Here is an 18,339-nt window from a genome sequence, read left to right as displayed (position 1 = left end):
TTTCATATCCCGAGTAGGAACGCTACATTTAGTCACATACAGTATGAAAATGCTCTCACCACACCTCGTCACTGGAGTGTTATTAAGAAATGATATGTGGGTTCAATACTGAGGTAATATTTAAAAAAGCACATTATTTAACGGGTCAGTATTACAAAAGCTGTTTGCATAACCGTTACTCGTCAGTCCTGTGTGTCAGCAGGAAGCCGGTTCCCGCTCTGCTGGGAGTGAGCCCCGGGTTTACGGGACGGGCCCCGGTCTCAGGGCCCCGGTCTCAAAGCTCAGTCCTCTTTCTTGGAGCTGCTGCCGCGCCGCTGGTAGTAGAGCACGGTGAGCAGCACCCACAGGTTGAGCAAAGTCATGGCGACGAACCGCACCAGAACTGAGACAAGGAGACAGGTTTTTATTTGTGAGTTCATCCCTCAGGGACACTGAATATGTGAGCGGTTGGAGGGATTTGATTGGACCGCTAAAAAGTGTGTGTGTGTGTGTGTGTGTGAGCTGAAAGTTGCAAACTGGTGGTTGGATGTCATGATATAATTGGTTGGTACTAGCTTACGAAAGCACGTGTCATACTTTGTTTTCCAGGAAGTAAACATGATTGGATTTCGATACAAAATAAATGTTTTTTTGTTGCATATGTTATTATTATTATTATTATTATTAGTTGGTGCACAATGTGACCAGGGATGTGATTTTAAAAGGCTTTTTCTTTCATCTGAACTTATGCATAAGAACTTAAGGATTCAGACATGCTAACATCAAGACGATGCAAGTTAAAGTAAAGATGAAATCCTGATTTCCTCTGCAGAAATTGTAGCTTCTTCAGAATCGGAGGCCCTAAACCGAACCCATTCTAAACTCTTCCGTGTGTATTATGCTGCTTCCCTCCTCGTCAACGTGCACACTTGGCCTGTGTGGGCTGTTAGCCGTTAGCATTAGCAGAGTCTCCAAATGCCTTAACCCTTTCAGCATCCTGGTTCATGTCCCCCTTCCATTTCTTACGTTGTACAGAAGCATTGTGCCGTCGGCTGCATGGATTACTGACTGATGCGTCACACTGGTAGAGTCTAAATCCCGTCCCTCCCAGGTTCCCCCACAGCAAAGCACCAGACCACAGCAGAACAATAACTCACTCATGTAAAACTGTGATGATGCTTATTTAGGGAAATACATCAGTTTGCTTGTGAAACGTTTATGGAGACTGGTAGAACATCCTCCGTCTGGGATACTCCGCCTCCCCCACAGCCACTTGTGACTCCCTTTGACTCACCCTGCATGTCTCCGGTGGTCACCGTGGTGGTGTAGATCCGCGCTGAAACAGAAGAGGAGACCAGTCAACGACATCCTCGTTGTCAAATGCCGCCGGCGATATTCGGGTAATGAAGTGTGGAATTGCTCATTTGGATGATTCCGGAGCGGGGTAAACGGCGTTCTGCGTATTCATGGGGTGAAGCGTTCACAGTGACGGCCGCTCCAGGGAGAAGAGGAAGTCTCCGCAAATTGGTTCCGCTTTTTCTGACTTCATGAGGAATGCGAAACACGAAGGTTGGACAGATAACAGGGTGCTGATTAAAAAGGAGATAGGTAGTCATTGTGTCCCAGTCCACTATGAGACTGCATTAACCTGGACTAATTGATCTAATGAGACATTTTACAAAGGTACCACTCAATTACGCCATGAAGGCATGACGTCGTTGCCAATACGGGTTTTAGTGAGCGGACAGCGAGCACAAGCTTTGCAAAAAACCTGCCATTAATGAAATTCCTCGACATTTAAATGTTTTTGTTATTCCCCACATCTTTGTGTGAAGTTGCAACAGGGGTTTGGATAAAAATCCTGCTCATTTGATTGGACCGGTACAAAGTGGCTACAGAGGCTTAGTTCCTCACACACCTCCGTAGTCGATGTGAAGTTGTGGATCGATTGTCATTCTATTTTGTTTAAAACCGGAAGAAATGATTGATTTTGATGAAGAAATACAAAAAATATGATTTGTCTTTTTTTACATAGATGCACAATAAGGGATGCGATTTAAAAGGCTTCTTTTTCGCAGCCTGCAGCTACTCTTCCAGTTGCTACTCTTCCAGTTCACTCCCACTGCTCTATTTGCCGCCATTTTTTAGCTGCTGCAGCACCACGGCTCCCGCGAGTCGCTAACTTGTCCGCCGGTGAACATAGCGGAGCGTTTGGTAGCTAAAGACCTCAAGGGGCCGGTGGGAAAGCAAAACAGAATAGAGTGAATTTGGACATTAGATAACAACAAAAAACATTTTAAAAAGAAGTGATCTCTGTTCTGAAGTGTCAGTGATGGTATTTTCACGTCCAGCGTGTGACACTCACCCATACACGTGTAGGTAGCCATAGCCCAGGAGAGGGCGCTGACCTGCCCAGCGTCCTTAGACCTCCACAGGCACTGCAGCTGGACGAACTTACTGGCGGCGCTGATGAAGGTGCACAGGCTCTGAAAGAGAGCAGACGGTCAGACCCGGTCTCTCTATAGTGTTCCTGCCGGTTCAAGTATCACGATTCAGCTCAAACATATCCAACACTCTGTAGACCAGGGGTGTCAAACATACGGCCCGCGGGCCGGACCCGGCCCGCCACGTCATTTTATGTGGCCCGCGAATCCGCCAGCAAAAAAAAAATAATAATAATTTCTTTTTATTTTTATTTTTACAAAAATTTAAAGTTAGATGTGAAAATAAAATTATGAGATAGAAAGTCGAAGTGATGAGATGGCATGTTGTCTGTGTGCCGACATTAAAACGATCACAACAGGTGGACAGGAGATGCAACAGCCCATAAAGAGGATTTCCAACAAGTTTCTCAACATGCGTACTTCTCTGTACTGAAACGTCATCAGTCTCAGCCCAAGTACTGTTCCAATTCAAAGTTCACATCGAGCCAAGCACGGCCCTAATGCCCGGATGTGGCTCGCTCTGCCCATTTTACCCGGGATGCATCGGAGGTGACTTGTCTGTACTTGGGACAGCCAAATATCCCAGAATGCATTTTGCACCAGCAACAGGAAACAATGGCGGAGGAGAAATCACACAACTGGAAGTACGTGTTGTGGAAGTCACAGATATCCCGGGAAACTAAACTAACTATGTTAGGAGTACCGTAGTTACATTTACACCGTCTTACATTTACAACCGGCCCTTTGAGGGCGACCGTGATGCTGATGTGGCCCCAGAGTGAAAATGAGTTTGACACCCCTGCTGTAGACTGTGGACACGTTTAGGTAGCAGGATCACCGCCCCCTCCCCACACCCGTCTATATGCAAATACACCTTCAGACACTTTCACGTCGTGGACCGACGAGGTCTGAGAGACCACCAGGAGCAATGAGGCCTGGACGAGTCTCCGTTCAGACCTCCGCCTCATTGCATCCGCCTGCTAACGCCCCATCTCTCTGCGCACTCTGTGACATGCTGGGACTTGTGATTTACGGATTCATTACCATAGCCAAGTCTACGATCCACTTCTCCACAGTGAGGAGCCTCCAGCCCCCGACCAACCTGAGCGCGTCACGTCAAGGCAATATCGCGGAGCTGTACAAAAATGAATAAAACGGAATCGACAAAATGACCAATGGCTCGTTGATTTTCTTCGGCTCTCAGTGGAAAATTTTTTTAAAAAGTGATGAAAGGATACAGCAAGGTGTAGAGGAGGCTCTGCCGCAGGCTGCCGTTGTAGTGGAGGATCAGGAGCAGGAGAATGGCGTCTGGGGGACACAGGGCGGGTTAGAACGCGCACATGGGCAGTGGGCTGCATGTCTCACGGGGCTGGGCTTTCACTTTGACGGGTACCAATAACAGTTCGTTAGCTTTCCTAGAAACTAACATCTCGGGATTTAACAAACTCGCTACTATCTGCTACACACCAGATATCGGAGTCCTCCGTTGTTAACATGTGGGGAATAGGCCTCCTCGGGCGGATATGAGCTGCTGTGGGTGTCATTTACTCTGGGGACATGCTGTTAAAAATGGCAGATTTTGTGCTCCATGACTTAAAAAAAATAGAATAGTTTGGGAAAGATGTAGCTTGCACCAAGAAATGCGAACTAACAAATGCGGACGCTTTAAAAGGTTTATTTGTTAGCACACTAGGAAAGCGTACAATGCTACAGAGCCCCTCAGGGGAGAACAACATAGACAAACACTTCTGTGTTCTCCCGCAAAGCTTATCACGGCGAGTAAAAGCTTGGAAAACAGCCTTATGTGGCAGTGAATTTACTGTTGATCAGACCACCAATGAGACGGGCACTAGCTAGCTAGTGCACCTCGCCATCCCGCACTCTGGCTTTGCCGGGAGGAGAGCGGACTGCAGCTCCGGAGACGCCCTTCAGTTAGCGTCTGAACTCAGCCAGCGCTCAGCCCAGTGGCTCACAATTATTTAAAAAGGAAAAGCAGCAAATATCCACATTTGTGATGCTGGAACCATGAAATGTTTTTACAAACCATCAAAACAAAACGACTCTGTCTACTAACGGACGACTGGTTTCAGCTGAACTCGTACCAACGGTTTGGGACTTTAATTCATGACAAACATTTATTAACTCTTCATATGTTTTGTGTGTAAAAATGGAAATTTGTAGAGTAACTAAGCTGTCATATGAATATAGTAAAGTAAAAAGCAGACAGTGGCACGAAAATAACCTTGTGTGTATTTGAGTAAAGTACTGGAGTTAATGTCCTTAGTTAGTATTTTCATCTGAGCCCTTATGCCCCCCCCCCCACAAACCAGAGGCCTTTGTGGTGCTCAAGTACAGTAGGAGGCGTGGCCTGTTATTGTGGTTGCTGCTGGTTAGAAGTGGAGATCAATAAAGGTCATGGATGACCTAATGCCCCTCTCAATGAGACCCATGTCAAGTCATCTGTTTCTTCATCGCATTACATTCTCACATGACTCACTGTTGATTTTCTGTCAAACCCCTTTATGAATATTAGAACTCGGACAGACGCGTGACACTTTGATGCTCTGCTTTTGCTGTAACAATACAAGTTACCTCATGGTTTAATTATATTGTGTTTCCTTTCCTTTGTGGAAAGGAAACACACAACAGAATGACAACTGAATAAAGAAAGATGTAAACAAGAGAATATCTGAAAGAAAATACCATAACTGCCTGGAAAAAACAAAACATAAACACATGACGCCTTGTTCAAGGACGTCGTGTGACTCCAGCTGCTCACCTTGAGCAATGAGGATGGGATATTCCAGGTATGTCGGAGGTGGGTAGTCATAGTACATCTGGTACGTTACAAAAACGATGAACCTGTGAAGCAGACGACGGCGTCGGGTTATCACATGACGCTATAATGTTCAGTGATGAAGAGGAAAAACATTCAAGCAATGTTCAAAAGCAAAACGAGACCAGAGACCTGGTGAGTGGAGATGCCAATATATATATATATACATAAATATATATATTCATAAATGACTTAGTTTTGTATAAACACGTACAAACATTGGCTGTTCCCCTGGAGCGTGCAGAGGGACAGCAGACAGAGGAGAACAGTGCAGCTACTGCCAGGCACCGGCCCGAGAGACGGGGACACTGAGAAATGATATACATTCAGCCTTACACACCCAAACCGCACATGATCCAAGTGGAACCTTTAGAAAAACCTACCAACATGTTGAAAAAGTGGGGAAGTCTGGCTGTAAATCTGAAAGGCGGATTTGTTCCCAGATCTTCGTCTGTGCTTTCTGCTGCAGACACAAGAAGATGTAACCTCACTGCTTCACACACATGTTGGGACAAACAGACCCAACCGAGGCCACATGTCCTCGATAATTCCACTAAAATGCTCAGCTCTGTAAACAGCACAAGTGTTGGCCTCCACAGTGGGATTATGCGTTATTATAAAACAGCTTTTCAACTGTGCACCTCAAAACTCCTGGAGACTATCTCCAATGTGCATGTCCTACACATCTAGAACAGAAACTGTCTTTATATACTCTTACTAGCACCAAGAAGAATCCTCGGTGCATTTCATTCATTTCTTGCCCCAAAGGCAAACAGTGGGGCAGTGAGGGTGGTAGGCTCCAGCAATAATATAGCTTTCATAACGTTTTATTTGTTAAAAAAAAGTAGATGGCGGTTCAGACATATGCCGAATTTACCAATATATATCAGGGATTCATTAGCGGATTTATATCGTGTCCTAGGATGTGTTTGCGTTTACCGTCAACCGAACTGTGGTCAACTCAGCAGACACTTAAATTGTAGTGCACCTATACGCTGAAACTTACGGTAAACGCATTCAAACGGCGCAGATCGGGAGCGAGCGAAGGACTTTGCAAAGTTAGCGGAAAGATTAACGTGATACAACTTCCGGTTTTCTACAGACGAACATCCGGTTTTCAGAATAAGATACCAACAAAGTATACATATTGCATAATGCAATGAGATTAAATTAATTATATTCACATTAAGTATAAAACATGCTACCTGCATCTCCTGAGTTAAAGGGAAAATACACCTAAATTGTGCGTGAAGTGTCTTTATTCTTTGATTTGAGGGTTGCTGGAAGTTAATAACTGACTGACAGTCAATTAAGATATTTTACTCAGCAAAAAACTCTGAACATAATTTGTATCTTCAAATGGCAAATTTTTTAATGTTTAAGATGCTATGAAGATGTTTTTCTCAATAATTCCACACAATGACAAATGCATTATGTTCAGGACAAAATGGGTAATATCACAATATTTAAGATGCTACAAAAATATTTTTCTCAATAATTCCAGACAATGAAATAAAAGTAATACATTTGAATCGAGAAAATATCTAATAAATGGATATTTGAAGTGTAATAAAAAGTATTTTCTCAATAAGATCAGACAATGACTGATATACATGTGTTGAGGACAAACATTTGAGATGCAGTTTGGTGGCGGGGTTCTTCCCACAAGAGCAGACCAGTGAGGAACAGGAAGGCATCACAGCCACACCAGCATTGAATACTGGCTGGTAATAATAGGAATGCACTGCATTACCTTATTGAATAGGTCGCAATGAACTTCCCTTTTAACAACAATGTAGCAACAGTGTTTAGCGAAAAACTCGCACACGTACCCGACCAACTCCAAGAGAAGACTGTTGAGGCTGACTCCAGCCGATGATTTCGCCCGCATCAGTGCAAATATCTGGGGGAACTTCAGCACCATGCACACGGCCAGCGTGCTGAAATTGGCGGCGTGCAACAACGTATCGGACGACATTTTCCAGACACGGAAATAACGAGATATGAGCTTTAGATTGTCAGATCTCAGAGGATTTAGCTAAAAGTGACGGTCAGATGCTGCTGCTGCGCTGTTACCACTGTCAAGGTAGATTCATTTAGAGGAGTCTTCCGTTTGGTACTTTCCAAGTAAAAGAGAGCAGAGCTTTGTTTTTTGTTTTTTAATCATGCCAAACTATTCCATGCAGTAAAAATGGAAACGCAAAAGCTAAATATGGAGAGTTGAATGTACGGTAAGTCTCAAAAGCAACGCTTTTTCAAAATTGTTATTGAAGCAAGACTACTTATTTTGAAGGGGAAGTTGTTTGATTCCCTTTATTATTCTGTGAATGTTTCGTGTCAGCCGGTGCTGTTATTCACTTCACTTCCGCATACATCCGCTGAACGCTGATTGGCTCAGCGTTGGCATACACGTTCGACCAATGTATTTGAAGTCCTCTCTTTCAGAACATGAGATGTTTCTCTCTCTTCCGGTCTTCTCGTTCAAACGAGTCTGCCTTTCGACATGTTGGAAACTAGGTGACACTATGAGGTCACATGATGTAAAGCATCGAAGTACTATTCCTACTCAAATGCTACATGCACGATCTGGTATAATGTGCTGTGCTCACACACAGGGCACACAGGGTGTCATCTAGAATTTAAACTCAGTCAAGTACACCCAGACTATAAACTGCGAACGCTTTATTTGAATGAGACATTGACTTCGATCCAGATCATATACGCGTTTCCAATTTGTTTGGGGACCAACATTTTTTCTTCAAATGTCAACAAAGGGAGCAGTTTAGAACATAACGTCATACATAATGGCATTGTTTTAAAGCAGATGTAACAGTAAGCCTACAACAACCTGAGACATGCTGCCACTCACGTTAACGTGCAGGTACGTCATAGGGAGAATTACACAATTTATGAATATAATTCTGTGGAACTGTAGCTTAGAGCTCCTGGTAAACATGTAACAGCTTTTTAAAAAATGAACAAACAACATAAAACCAATTTAACACCAAAAATAGAATATATTCTAACAGCATCAGCATGAGCTATGGCGAGTGGGCCCCCATGCCAAACCCATCTAAGCTCCAAGTGACAGCTCTTCGGGTGAACAGGTCTAGCCGGGCAGCAACTCTGGGTCCTGCAAGCACTTGTGGTGGCTCCGGAGCGACAGCCTGTCCAGCCTCACCAGCTCGCGCCCCAGCGGAGAGGACAGCCTGCTGCCGACCAGCTGGCTGCTGGTGTTGGGGACGCAGCTGGAGAAGGGCGACACGTAGCTGGGCAAAGGCTCCTCCGGCTTCAGCTGGCCCTACACACGCGCACACACACACGCGCACACACACACGTGCACACGCGCGCACACACGCACGCGCGCGTGCACACGTGCGCACGCGCGCGCGCACACACACGCACGCGCGCTGTTGGTTACATAAGAAAGATATTAGAGCATGTTGATTGAAGAGGTTTAGAGTGAAAAAAAGGATTTAGATGAGTTCTTAGGAATCTCAACAATATTAATGAAATTCAAACACACACATTCGGTCCTTACCATCTGATTATAGTTCCTGAGAAAGTTCCACTTCTTCTCCCTGTGGGCCACAATATATATTGGTCGATAGCCTCAGTGATCAATACTGCCACAACTTCAATGGACTCCAACATTTTAGTTTGTAATCAACATAATAGGAATAAAGTCTTGTCATCCGCCATCATTAGTTACCAAGACAGTGATTATCTGGCCGTCACACTCACCACTCCCGCACTCCTCTCCTCTCGCTCAACACCTTCTCTTTCCACACTCGGTCCTGTTTAACAGGACCGGGCCTGTCTGGATTCGGCTCCGCGGACGCCGCGCCGGCGTGGCGCGTCCTGTCCGCCGGCTGCTGGGTCGTTATCGGCTTGGTCCCGTAGGCTCGTTCCGGCAGCCGGTAGCCCGCGGAGGACACGCGCCTGACATTGTTCAAGTCCATTCCGGTGGTATACAAATCTGGTTTAATGCGCAAGTTAGCTGAGAGTGTGTTGAGGAAATCACTGCCCAGTACTGTGCCTGTTTTGTTTACGTTTCCATGGAAAAGGTGTACCAGCTGATGGCCAATAAAATGCAGAATAAAATGCAAATAGGCCACAATTAATATACGTGTACATCACCAACCAGCAAGTGAGGATGTTGCTCTTACAAAGCACCACGCATTTTGACAATGTTAAGATAAACTCACATTTAAGACAATTTAAAAATACACTTCAGCTTCTGTAGCGGCACTACACATCTAAACAGAGGTGTATAGGCTAATGTCACATGCATTGCTTATGAATTATGGTATTATTTATTCAGTTGTTGGTAGCATATTATGCTTGCTGACAATTATTTATGTTGTAAATGCCCAGGAGGTTAGGCCTACATCATATTTAAGATCCTTTTTTTTCTACCAGAAACACTCAACAAAATTCAACCGCTTTTTTGCACACTTCTGCAGAGGTTAAGTGATGTTTTTTTTACCTAAAAGTATCCCCATGTACAATCATTGCTACATACTTAAACACGGCACTGCATTTGCTTGATCATATTCAGGGGAACAGTGTATGTGTGTGAAAGGAATAATACAAAAATACATTTATCTGAAACTGGTTACCATGCAGTTCAAACGGTCACCCTTGTTTTTATTTACTGAAGTTTGTAATGGGTGCGTCTTGTAGTTTTATCACATTTATTTTGAAGACCAGGAAAGTGTGAAACGCCTTTATTCTGAAATCGAAATGCTGAAACAGGATGTGTGTTCTTTAGCTACGTAGAACACATTGAATTGACTGAAGTGAGAACCGCTACTCACCAACCAGTCAATTTGCCCATGAGCGAATTGAAACGAGCGGCCAGGTGAAGGTAATGCAAACGTTATTTTTTGTGGACTCTACGTGACGTTTATGTCTATGTGCAGTCGTAAAGTGCATTTCAAGCGGGTAGAATGCTTGGCCCAGTGTTTGTGCTCGATAACATTAACGTTGCCTCTGAGGAGCTAACGTGAGTGGACATTAGAGAGGCACTTGGCAACTTTTTCCTCAATGCTTGGGATTTATGGTTATAGTTGCTAACTGCTTAAATGTACCACGCATGCACTAACAAATACGATATAGCATATGTTAAAAGCATGCTTTTAACATATGCTAGCCGGCTAGCCAGTTAAACGCCAGTCAGCTATCTTATGCTAGTATGAATAACAAACGTGTTAAGAGCCGAAGTTGACTGTAAATCAATTATATAAGGACATTTAATAAGCTTATATTGCTTCAGTTGCAGTAGTGTCAGTGTCAACAACCCATAAGACGAGGGAGTGGTCGGTTAGCATGACCTCTTCGGCTGTAACAATTAACCTTAGCTAGCTAAGTTAACGCTAGCTAAAATCTAGGTTAACACAGGAAATAGTCATATTAAAGGTTTTAATAAGCAATATAAATAACCTACCAAACTACTGCGGGACGATGTTTGCGTAGCTATCTGTAAATAACTTGTAGGCGTTGTGTAGCAGTAAACTAGTGGGGTGCACGCAAGTGTTTTCAAAATACCGGATGTCACCAAGTACAAATAAATAATGGTGTCTAATTAGGCAGAGTGACAACACGTGTGTTAGTGGTGTGTCGGGGCTCTGCGGTTGTGTTTATTAGACCCTTTTCAGTCAGACGTTGGCTCGTAACAGGTGAAAGCGCAGGTGTGAGTGATGACACTAACGCTGACTGCATTGCATTTAGTAGAGCAGCTCCTACTGTGCATGCTGGCCCAATGTGATGGTTTTAGGCGGACACTTAATGGAGCTGAGTCACTGTCGACACAATTTGTTTCACCTGTGCAATATAGGTCGTACTCCACAGCACTACCTCCATTGTAATCAGGAAGCTATAGATTTTACTTTTTCATTTGGTGTTCTGTCCAGATAGTAAGCAGTGATTCTGAGGGAACGTTTTGTACTGCCGCAATCCGACAGCAAACTTTGTTGTGATGAATGCTGTGCGAATGCGGCATTTAAATAATTCACATTGAGACAATATGGGGTAGTTTGCATGTGCGGCACAAGTAGTCACAAGTACAAAGCAATGGGTGCCCTCATGAACTGAGTTGTTGGTGTGAAATATGTCGCAGTATTGTCTCTTCGTTAGCTGTGAGGGTGGGAGCGGGGTGACATCATGGGCCAGACAAACAAGGAGAGGCGTAATGAAGAAGTAGGCCATTGTCCCAAGTCCCACTGCAAAGTCCTAATCTCCAGACAGACAGTCAGTGACCTCAGAGAGGCAGCAGGACTATCTCGCCTCACTCTTCAGCAGCTTGAAAGTTGGTGCTGGATCACTGACTAAAATGACAACTCATCTTCTGTGTTTCACATGGATCAGCTCAGGTATTAGAAGTAATGACATCTATGTCACGTTTATTTTTTGGACTGATATTGGTGTGGGATTTATGACATTTCAAGTGATTATCCTCTTTAAATAGATGCAATTAGTGACCACTCACTAGGTAGTTTACAAATCTTACATGAACTCATCATACCGGACTCAAAAAAAACAAAAAATAACTTCCAGCAATAAGACCTTTACCCGAGGAGGGAGTCCATGGAATAGTCGGATATGAAGTCTTCACAGGGGACATTTTGACACGTCACAGTGGAAACAGCATATAACAAAAGTCATGATGAGCGGCTGAGTTCCATTTAGCTGCTTCGGTTTCACACTGCCGTGGCTCTGTGGCTTACTTGAATGGAGCGGGGCCATCTTTAATAACAGTAAGACCATCGCTCTTCTTACTTGGATAAGTCAAAATGTGTGCTGTGAAAAAGTACCAGAAACCCCCACCCTGCTGCTAGTCTTTTGCCAATGGGTGCTTTAGTAGGGTGGACGTTTGCTGTCAAGAGGAATGGGACACTGGCCTGTACGGCGAAATACAGTTGTCCTAATCACAACCACTGCCCTTTTATTCTGTGTGTGTCTGCACTGTCGCCCTGCAGACACATTCTCTGAATTGTGGGTCTTATGGTTGACTAGCTGGAGGCGGTGTCGGTAGAGGTCGGCAGTGCACACCATTGGAAAGTGAGAGTGACATTCCATCCTGGGGGAGTCAGAAGTGACAGCTGGCTGTAAATAACCACTAGACCAGAGATTGAGGGGGGGGGGTAGGGCTGGGCGATATGGCCTAAAAAAAAAATCTCCGATTTTTTTACAAAAAATCCGATTCACGATTTAAATCGATTTTTTCCCCCACAAATTTTTGCAGATGACAGAAGCTGTTGAAAACATTTTTTTATTTTATTTTGTGATGATTTTCCCTCGTAGGTTGATAAAAATAAAGTGCAAACAAAACCTGAACATTGTAGAAAGGTGCCTGTAGTATACAAAAAGTATTTGGTCACTCTTTTGTTTCCCTGAATCATTTAAATATAAAATTAAATTAAAGATAACATTAAATGGCATTAAATAGTAGCCTTCCATTGTAAACAACTGTGCAAATGTAACTTTTTACACTAAGCTTTTCTAACTGAATACACTGATACAAACACAGCATGAAATAAAATGTATGTGACCCTTTAACATTCACATTTTCAAAAGTGCAACATCTGATCTAACATCAACATAACATATTTTGCACAGTAAATAAGTGCATGTAAACAAAATCAAGTGCATTCACAACATAACCAACAGTATTAAACAGTAGTGCATGTTTTTTCTAAATATTTTTTGCCAGGAAGACGGCATCGCTTGTGCTCCCGCGGTCCTGCTCCCTGCTCAGGGCGCAACGCTTCTCCCACTCGGCGGCATGCCTCTGTTTGAGGTGCTGCATTAAATTTGTTGTGCTGCTTGATTTTGTAGCAATAGCTTTTAGACAGACCTTACATCGTGGTGCTGTTTGTTCGGTGTCAGATGACATGAACCCGAACCATTTCCAGACCACCGAAGACACATTCTTCCCTCTCTTAAGAACGAGAGCTTCACTGCTGGCCGCCATTGTTTTCGTTTGTAAACAATGCGCGCGCACTCAACTACGGGAACCCAACGGGGGGGAGGAGTGGGGGCGATTTTCTCGATTTTCAATAAAACACATCGCCTTAAAGCACACATTCGAATTAATCGATTAAATCGATTTATCGCCCAGCCCTAGGGGGGGGGATTATTGGAGACTGAGGCTGACTGTGCTTTGGAGATGTTCTGAGAAGCAGCTTGGTTAGATGTTCTGCTGGACCCAGTCTGTGTGTCTTGATTTTAGCTTAGCTGGACTGTGACGCTCTCATGAGGATCAATGAGAAAGAGGATAAAGGAGACGATGACAGTGAGTGTTGGTTGGTTGGTCTGGTAGCTTTTAGACTCAGTTGCCTTTCGTGTGTGTGTGTGTGTGTGTGTGTGTGTGTGTGTGTGTGTGTGTGTGTGTGTGTGTACTTGAACCGCTTACGTTTTCTGTCCTTTCCCCAGCATCCTGTTACTTTTATATTGTCAAGAGTTTCAAGATTAGGCCAGTAGTTAAGCATATGGTCCCCATCAACACATTTGTTTTGAAGTCTTTAGGAAAACTAAAATCAACACTCAAACCTTTTTTTTGGCAGTAGAAATGATCTTTGACTCAAATGCAGACTTTCTTTGTCCAATCCTTAGGCCTAAATATCAGGTGATCTTGTCAGTTTGACAGTTTAGATGTATTAATCCTCATACGTTTACCTAATTCACATTTTACCTCAATGGCTGTCATTCACCCTTTTCTATAAAAATGAGCACACATCATATTCTGGTAATAATGGTCTTCTGCTGTGTGTAATAGTTTTTTTTAACCTTTTAGTGTTGCACTTGGATTCTGCAGTATATGTAATAGGGAAGTGCTGATCTGACTTTTCTAGTCCTGATACTGATTCCTGGGCTTTGGGTGTCTGCACATACCGAGTACGGATCAGATACCTGTGTTTAATTAATAAGCTGTATTCTTCACTCTATCGAAGAGACTGGGATCATTCTTTAATGTGTAAGGCAGGGGTGTCAAATTCATTTCCACTCTGGGCCACATCAGCATCACGGTCGCCCTCAAAGGGCCGGTTGTAACTGTAAAACTGTAAAACTAACTTCTCCTAACATATTGTTAAATAACTCTCTCTGCATTTGATTATTGTTTATTTAAGTGTAAAAATATTGTACATGCAGTTATATAAATGAAAAATGATATTTAAACACATTTCTGTTATTGTAACATAAATCATTTTAATTGAGGGTTAAGAAACCCACATTACTCCATCAAAGATCAAACTATTAAAGAAAATAACAAAGACAAATATCAAACACAAGTTATGACATTAACGTTGTTCAAAGCTGTTTGTGTCACCTCTCTGCATCACTAATGTTCCTCCCTGTCGTCGTCCTGTGCATGCAGCTACATCCAAGAGCTGCTCACTGAGAGTCAGGTCTGATGAACATGATAGATGATGTATCCGTGTTGTCTGTGCTTTCATCAACAGTTCATTACAAACACAAGTACCTGCTCCTCTCTTAGCTGCTGTGTTGTTAGATTGCTGCTAGTTCATGAACTCGGTCTGCGATGGTGTTTCTTCACAAACTGACATTTGTAAAAGTCTGTATCTGGTCGGAGCACTGCTCACATACCTTCAGCATGCACTGGGCTGTAGCTGTGTAAATATATTCTGCTGTGATTGCAGTCTGCCTTTTAATTCTTGGACAACTTGATGCTTTTCTTGGAGGCTAAATTTAGCTCCGTGTTTGGTGTCAAAATGCCGACGTGAATTATATCCTTCATCACCGACACGCCTCATAACACAGAAGACAGACCCGTTGTTCTCCTTGAAGCACAAACATGTATTCTCTTTCACATCTTTCATTACATTTTCTTCCCTCTGCATCAATCTTTCTCTTCGTGGACATTTTGGGATTGTTTGTCGATCTTTTTCAATCGTTGGAAAACCGCTTTTCGGGCTGTTGCCTCTCCTGTCCACCTGTTGTGATAGTTTTAATGTCGGTACACAGACAACATGCTATCTCATAATTTCAACTTTTTATCTCATCATTTTGACCATGGGGATACTTTTTTTTTCAAGTCTAACTTTCAATTATTTTCCCCCAAAAAATAAAATCTTTATTTTTTGAGTCTTTTTTTTTTGCTGGCGGATTCGCGGGCCACATAAAATGATGTGGCGGGCCGGATTCGGCCCGCAGGCCTTGAGTTTGACACCTGTGGTGTAAGGCATCATTCGGCGTGACTTAAACATTGATTTCCTAACTTTGTAAAACTAAACGTAACAAATGAATGCATAGATATACATTTATTATTGCGATAATGAATTTTGCACCAGCGACTTGGTAAAGAATCAAAATGAACAGGAATTACATTTCAAATGTAGACCCTTTTTAAATGCAGCAGCAAGTTGATTAAAACGTGAACAGAGCAATGTGTTGAATAGATCGGCCCCATTGTCACCGATATCAGAGGAGGACAATAATAAAGCTATTAGTACTATGATATATTACTGCCTTTATATTTTAGTCTTGACATTTAAGGTGGAATCAGACCCTGTTTTCTGAGTTGCGTACAGTCACTTGAGAAGCTCACTGTTTTAGTGGGATACTGTCAGATTTACTGAAACCTCCTATGAAGTCACGATTCCTAAAGTCAGTGGAATCAGACCTACATGTGGTCTCCGACTAGGTCGTCTGATGTCACTCTTGCCACAGGCCCTGAGGGGGAGATGACAAAGGAGGATGTTTCGGAGCCCGTTGAGGGAGACACCGTGCTGGGCTGGGCCTCTTCCCTTCAGCGGTCCGTCATCCACCAGGTGGCCTCTGCACCGATGCCCAGTGACTGTGGTGAGGATCCACACACACACACACATACGCACATTCAGTGCATACATACAGAGGAGCCGTGTGACATTTCAGGTTGATTAACGGCCTCACTGCAGTACCGAACACACTGTGAACAGGGGGGACATAAACAGCTCGATGACTGGAATCTGAAAAATGTTTCCAGTGCGTTTCAGATCATGCAGTTGAAATAATGATCAGCTGATGACATTAAAACCGTTGTTGGTCATTTGATCAGTGCACCACCAGGTGAGACGAATCAAGATTGAAGCCGTAATAATAATAATCAATGATGATTATCCTGACGGGATGAGATATCAAAGTCCTGAAACTGCCCTCAATAACTATGCTGGATCATATCATTCTTTAATAACAATTAAACACAAACATATTTTCATTTCGATTAATTTGTAGGTTCCAGTTTTACTTTTTCTCATCTTATGCAGTGCAGTGTGTTTGAGTGTACAACTTAAAACATATTTATATATTCCTAACAGGTAATAGGTTCATCAGTTGATAGTGGAGTTGAGTGCAGACAAAATGATCAGTTTTTAATCATGTAGCATGTGAAGCAGGTGAAGTCATGTCGTCCTTCGTCAACATGAATGGCTTCTAAATTGACCCCCCTTCTATGTAATGCAGTCGGTAAAGCAAATGCAGAAGGTGTGACGCTGGTTAAATGATAAGCAGTGTTCACTGTGGAAGGCCAAGGCTATTTGTTTTCATCCTCAGAGGCTGAGCGCTCTAATTCCTCTTTTGGTTCCCAGCATGCCATCCGCCGTCACATCTGATTTCATCTGCAGGCACAGCAAAGGGCATTTCCCCAGATTACTCATTTGATTGAATCGATTGAACAGCGCGTTGCAGAAAGTTAATGTATGTCCACACAGCAGTGTTTCACACATGCTCTTTTCACATGCATATACAGGTGAAGGAGGAACGTTAAGCGCTCGGGTTTCCAGTTCCAAGGTGACTCACTTTACAGTAAAACAATATCTGTCGCTTCTGTCATCTCGCTACCAGAGTTCTCCTTCTTTGACCCCAGCGAGCCGCAGTGCAAGGAGGTTCTTCTGGATCTCAGCACCACCATACCGGAGCTGTTTGCTGTCCTCAGGCAGTGGGTGCCCCAGGTTCAGAAGAACATCGACCTCATCGGCAATGAGGTGACGCCATTCGGCTTCTTCCATCGTCTGTGTGCTTCAATACAAACTCTTCTGTCTGTAAAAGGTCGCAATTCACAACTCCACTCATTCAATTTGTATCAAGTCAATAGAAAACTATGCCAAGTACAAAATATGATCACTGAAAATACCAAAATACTTCAGAATGAAATGAGCCTCTGCAAACCACCACCACGCAGAGTTACACAAAATAGCTGCAATGCAGTAAATAGTGCAGGGAAGCACTTGTCTCAAGGGTGAAAGCAGGAGATTATGTCCCCTCCCTCTCTCACTTAATAACTGCTCCCCTTGAGAAATAGAATGCTTCGTTTCCATGTCAGTTTGCCCAACAATTCTCATCCCAATTTAAAGACGAGGCCCAGCTCACTTGTCATTCATCAGATCTGTGCCCCGGAGTATTGTGTCATAATTCTGCGCAGTGACACCAGCGGTCCTTAGTGACACACTGCACATGTCGTCTTCACACAGATCCTGAAGAGAGGCTGCGGTGTGAACGACCGAGACGGTCTGACAGACATGAGCCTCCTGCACTACTGCTGCAAGGCCGGGGCCCCGGGCATCGGTTAGTATATCGGCAGGGCTGTTGAGTGAACACAGCTGAGACATCTACTCTGTCTTTTGGCACTTTAACTTTCTACTCTGACCACTGCACATGATCCTGTAAGACTCGATAAGCACCGCTATCCATTGGTGCTTCTCCTTAAACACAGTCTCTAGAGCTGACACACGGTCTGTTACTTCACCCCCCACGTACACGTATCCCTGCTCTGTTCCTCAGGTGACGCAGAGACGTCTGCCGGCTTTGCCCGCCAGCTCCTCGCACTGGGCGCGGATCCCAACCTCCGCTCGCGCTGGACCAACATGAGGGCCCTGCACTACGCTGCGTACTTCGACGTGCCCCAGCTTATCCGGGTCGTGCTGCAGGCCTCGCAGCCCGGAGGTGAGACTGCCCCTGCAGTCAGTACAGGCAAACATTTCTACTTTCATAACCAGCTGCAGTGGCGATTAAGGCCTCGGCCATTTATCCTTTTCCTGCGGTAAACATACGGAGTTGCCAGCTTCGTAGGCGTACCCACTG

At 43.8% G+C, this 18,339-nt stretch overlaps 3 protein-coding genes across 4 annotated transcripts in view; 1 reads left to right on the top strand and 2 right to left on the bottom strand.

The window, feature by feature from the left end:
* Positions 1-242: 242 nt before the first annotated feature.
* Positions 243-7,326, bottom strand: slc66a3 (solute carrier family 66 member 3). The gene is made up of 7 exons (XM_079287045.1): positions 7,092-7,326; positions 5,203-5,285; positions 3,662-3,731; positions 3,468-3,525; positions 2,345-2,465; positions 1,274-1,315; positions 243-382 (listed from the first exon to the last, which is right to left on the bottom strand). Exons 1-7 carry the CDS (start codon positions 7,235-7,237, stop codon positions 282-284), a joined length of 621 nt encoding a protein of 206 aa, XP_079143171.1. The 5' UTR covers positions 7,238-7,326; the 3' UTR covers positions 243-281.
* Positions 7,327-8,368: 1,042 nt separating this feature from the next.
* On the bottom strand, positions 8,369-9,221 carry cimip5 (ciliary microtubule inner protein 5; the record flags this gene model as incomplete). The annotated part of the gene is made up of 3 exons (XM_079286097.1): positions 8,369-8,560; positions 8,801-8,840; positions 9,004-9,221. The coding sequence occupies 3 exons, from the start codon at positions 9,219-9,221 to the stop codon at positions 8,369-8,371; spliced, it is 450 nt and encodes a 149-aa protein (XP_079142223.1).
* Positions 9,222-10,057: 836 nt separating this feature from the next.
* LOC306790251 (CAP-Gly domain-containing linker protein 4) overlaps positions 10,058-18,339 on the top strand; it is a 34,574-nt gene continuing 26,292 nt past the window's right edge. The window contains exons 1-5 of one of the 2 annotated variants that reach the window (XM_079286414.1): positions 10,058-10,129; positions 15,952-16,083; positions 17,104-17,243; positions 17,730-17,823; positions 18,040-18,201. In XM_079286414.1, the coding sequence (XP_079142540.1) occupies positions 15,966-16,083; positions 17,104-17,243; positions 17,730-17,823; positions 18,040-18,201 (514 nt within the window). In that variant the 5' untranslated portion in view covers positions 10,058-10,129; positions 15,952-15,965. Of the gene's footprint in view, positions 10,130-15,951; positions 16,084-17,008; positions 17,050-17,103; positions 17,244-17,729; positions 17,824-18,039; positions 18,202-18,339 lie in introns of those variants that run through there. The other variant, XM_079286415.1, reaches the window with a different exon arrangement.

Source organism: Melanostigma gelatinosum (genome assembly GCF_949748355.1).
Source record: "Melanostigma gelatinosum genome assembly, chromosome: 16".
Lineage (NCBI taxonomy): Eukaryota > Metazoa > Chordata > Actinopteri > Perciformes > Zoarcidae > Melanostigma > Melanostigma gelatinosum.
This window is presented reverse-complemented; position numbering and strand designations above follow the sequence as displayed.

Coding starts and splice junctions, on each gene's coding strand:
- slc66a3 (XM_079287045.1), bottom strand. CDS start 7,237: ATGTCGTCCGATACGTTGTTGCACGCCGCCAATTTCAGCACGCTGGCC. Junction 5,286..7,091: donor CTTCTCTTGGAGTTGGTCGG/GTACGTGTGCGA, acceptor TCTGCTTCACAG/GTTCATCGTTTTTGTAACGT. Junction 3,732..5,202: donor TCCCATCCTCATTGCTCAAG/GTGAGCAGCTGG, acceptor TGTGTCCCCCAG/ACGCCATTCTCCTGCTCCTG.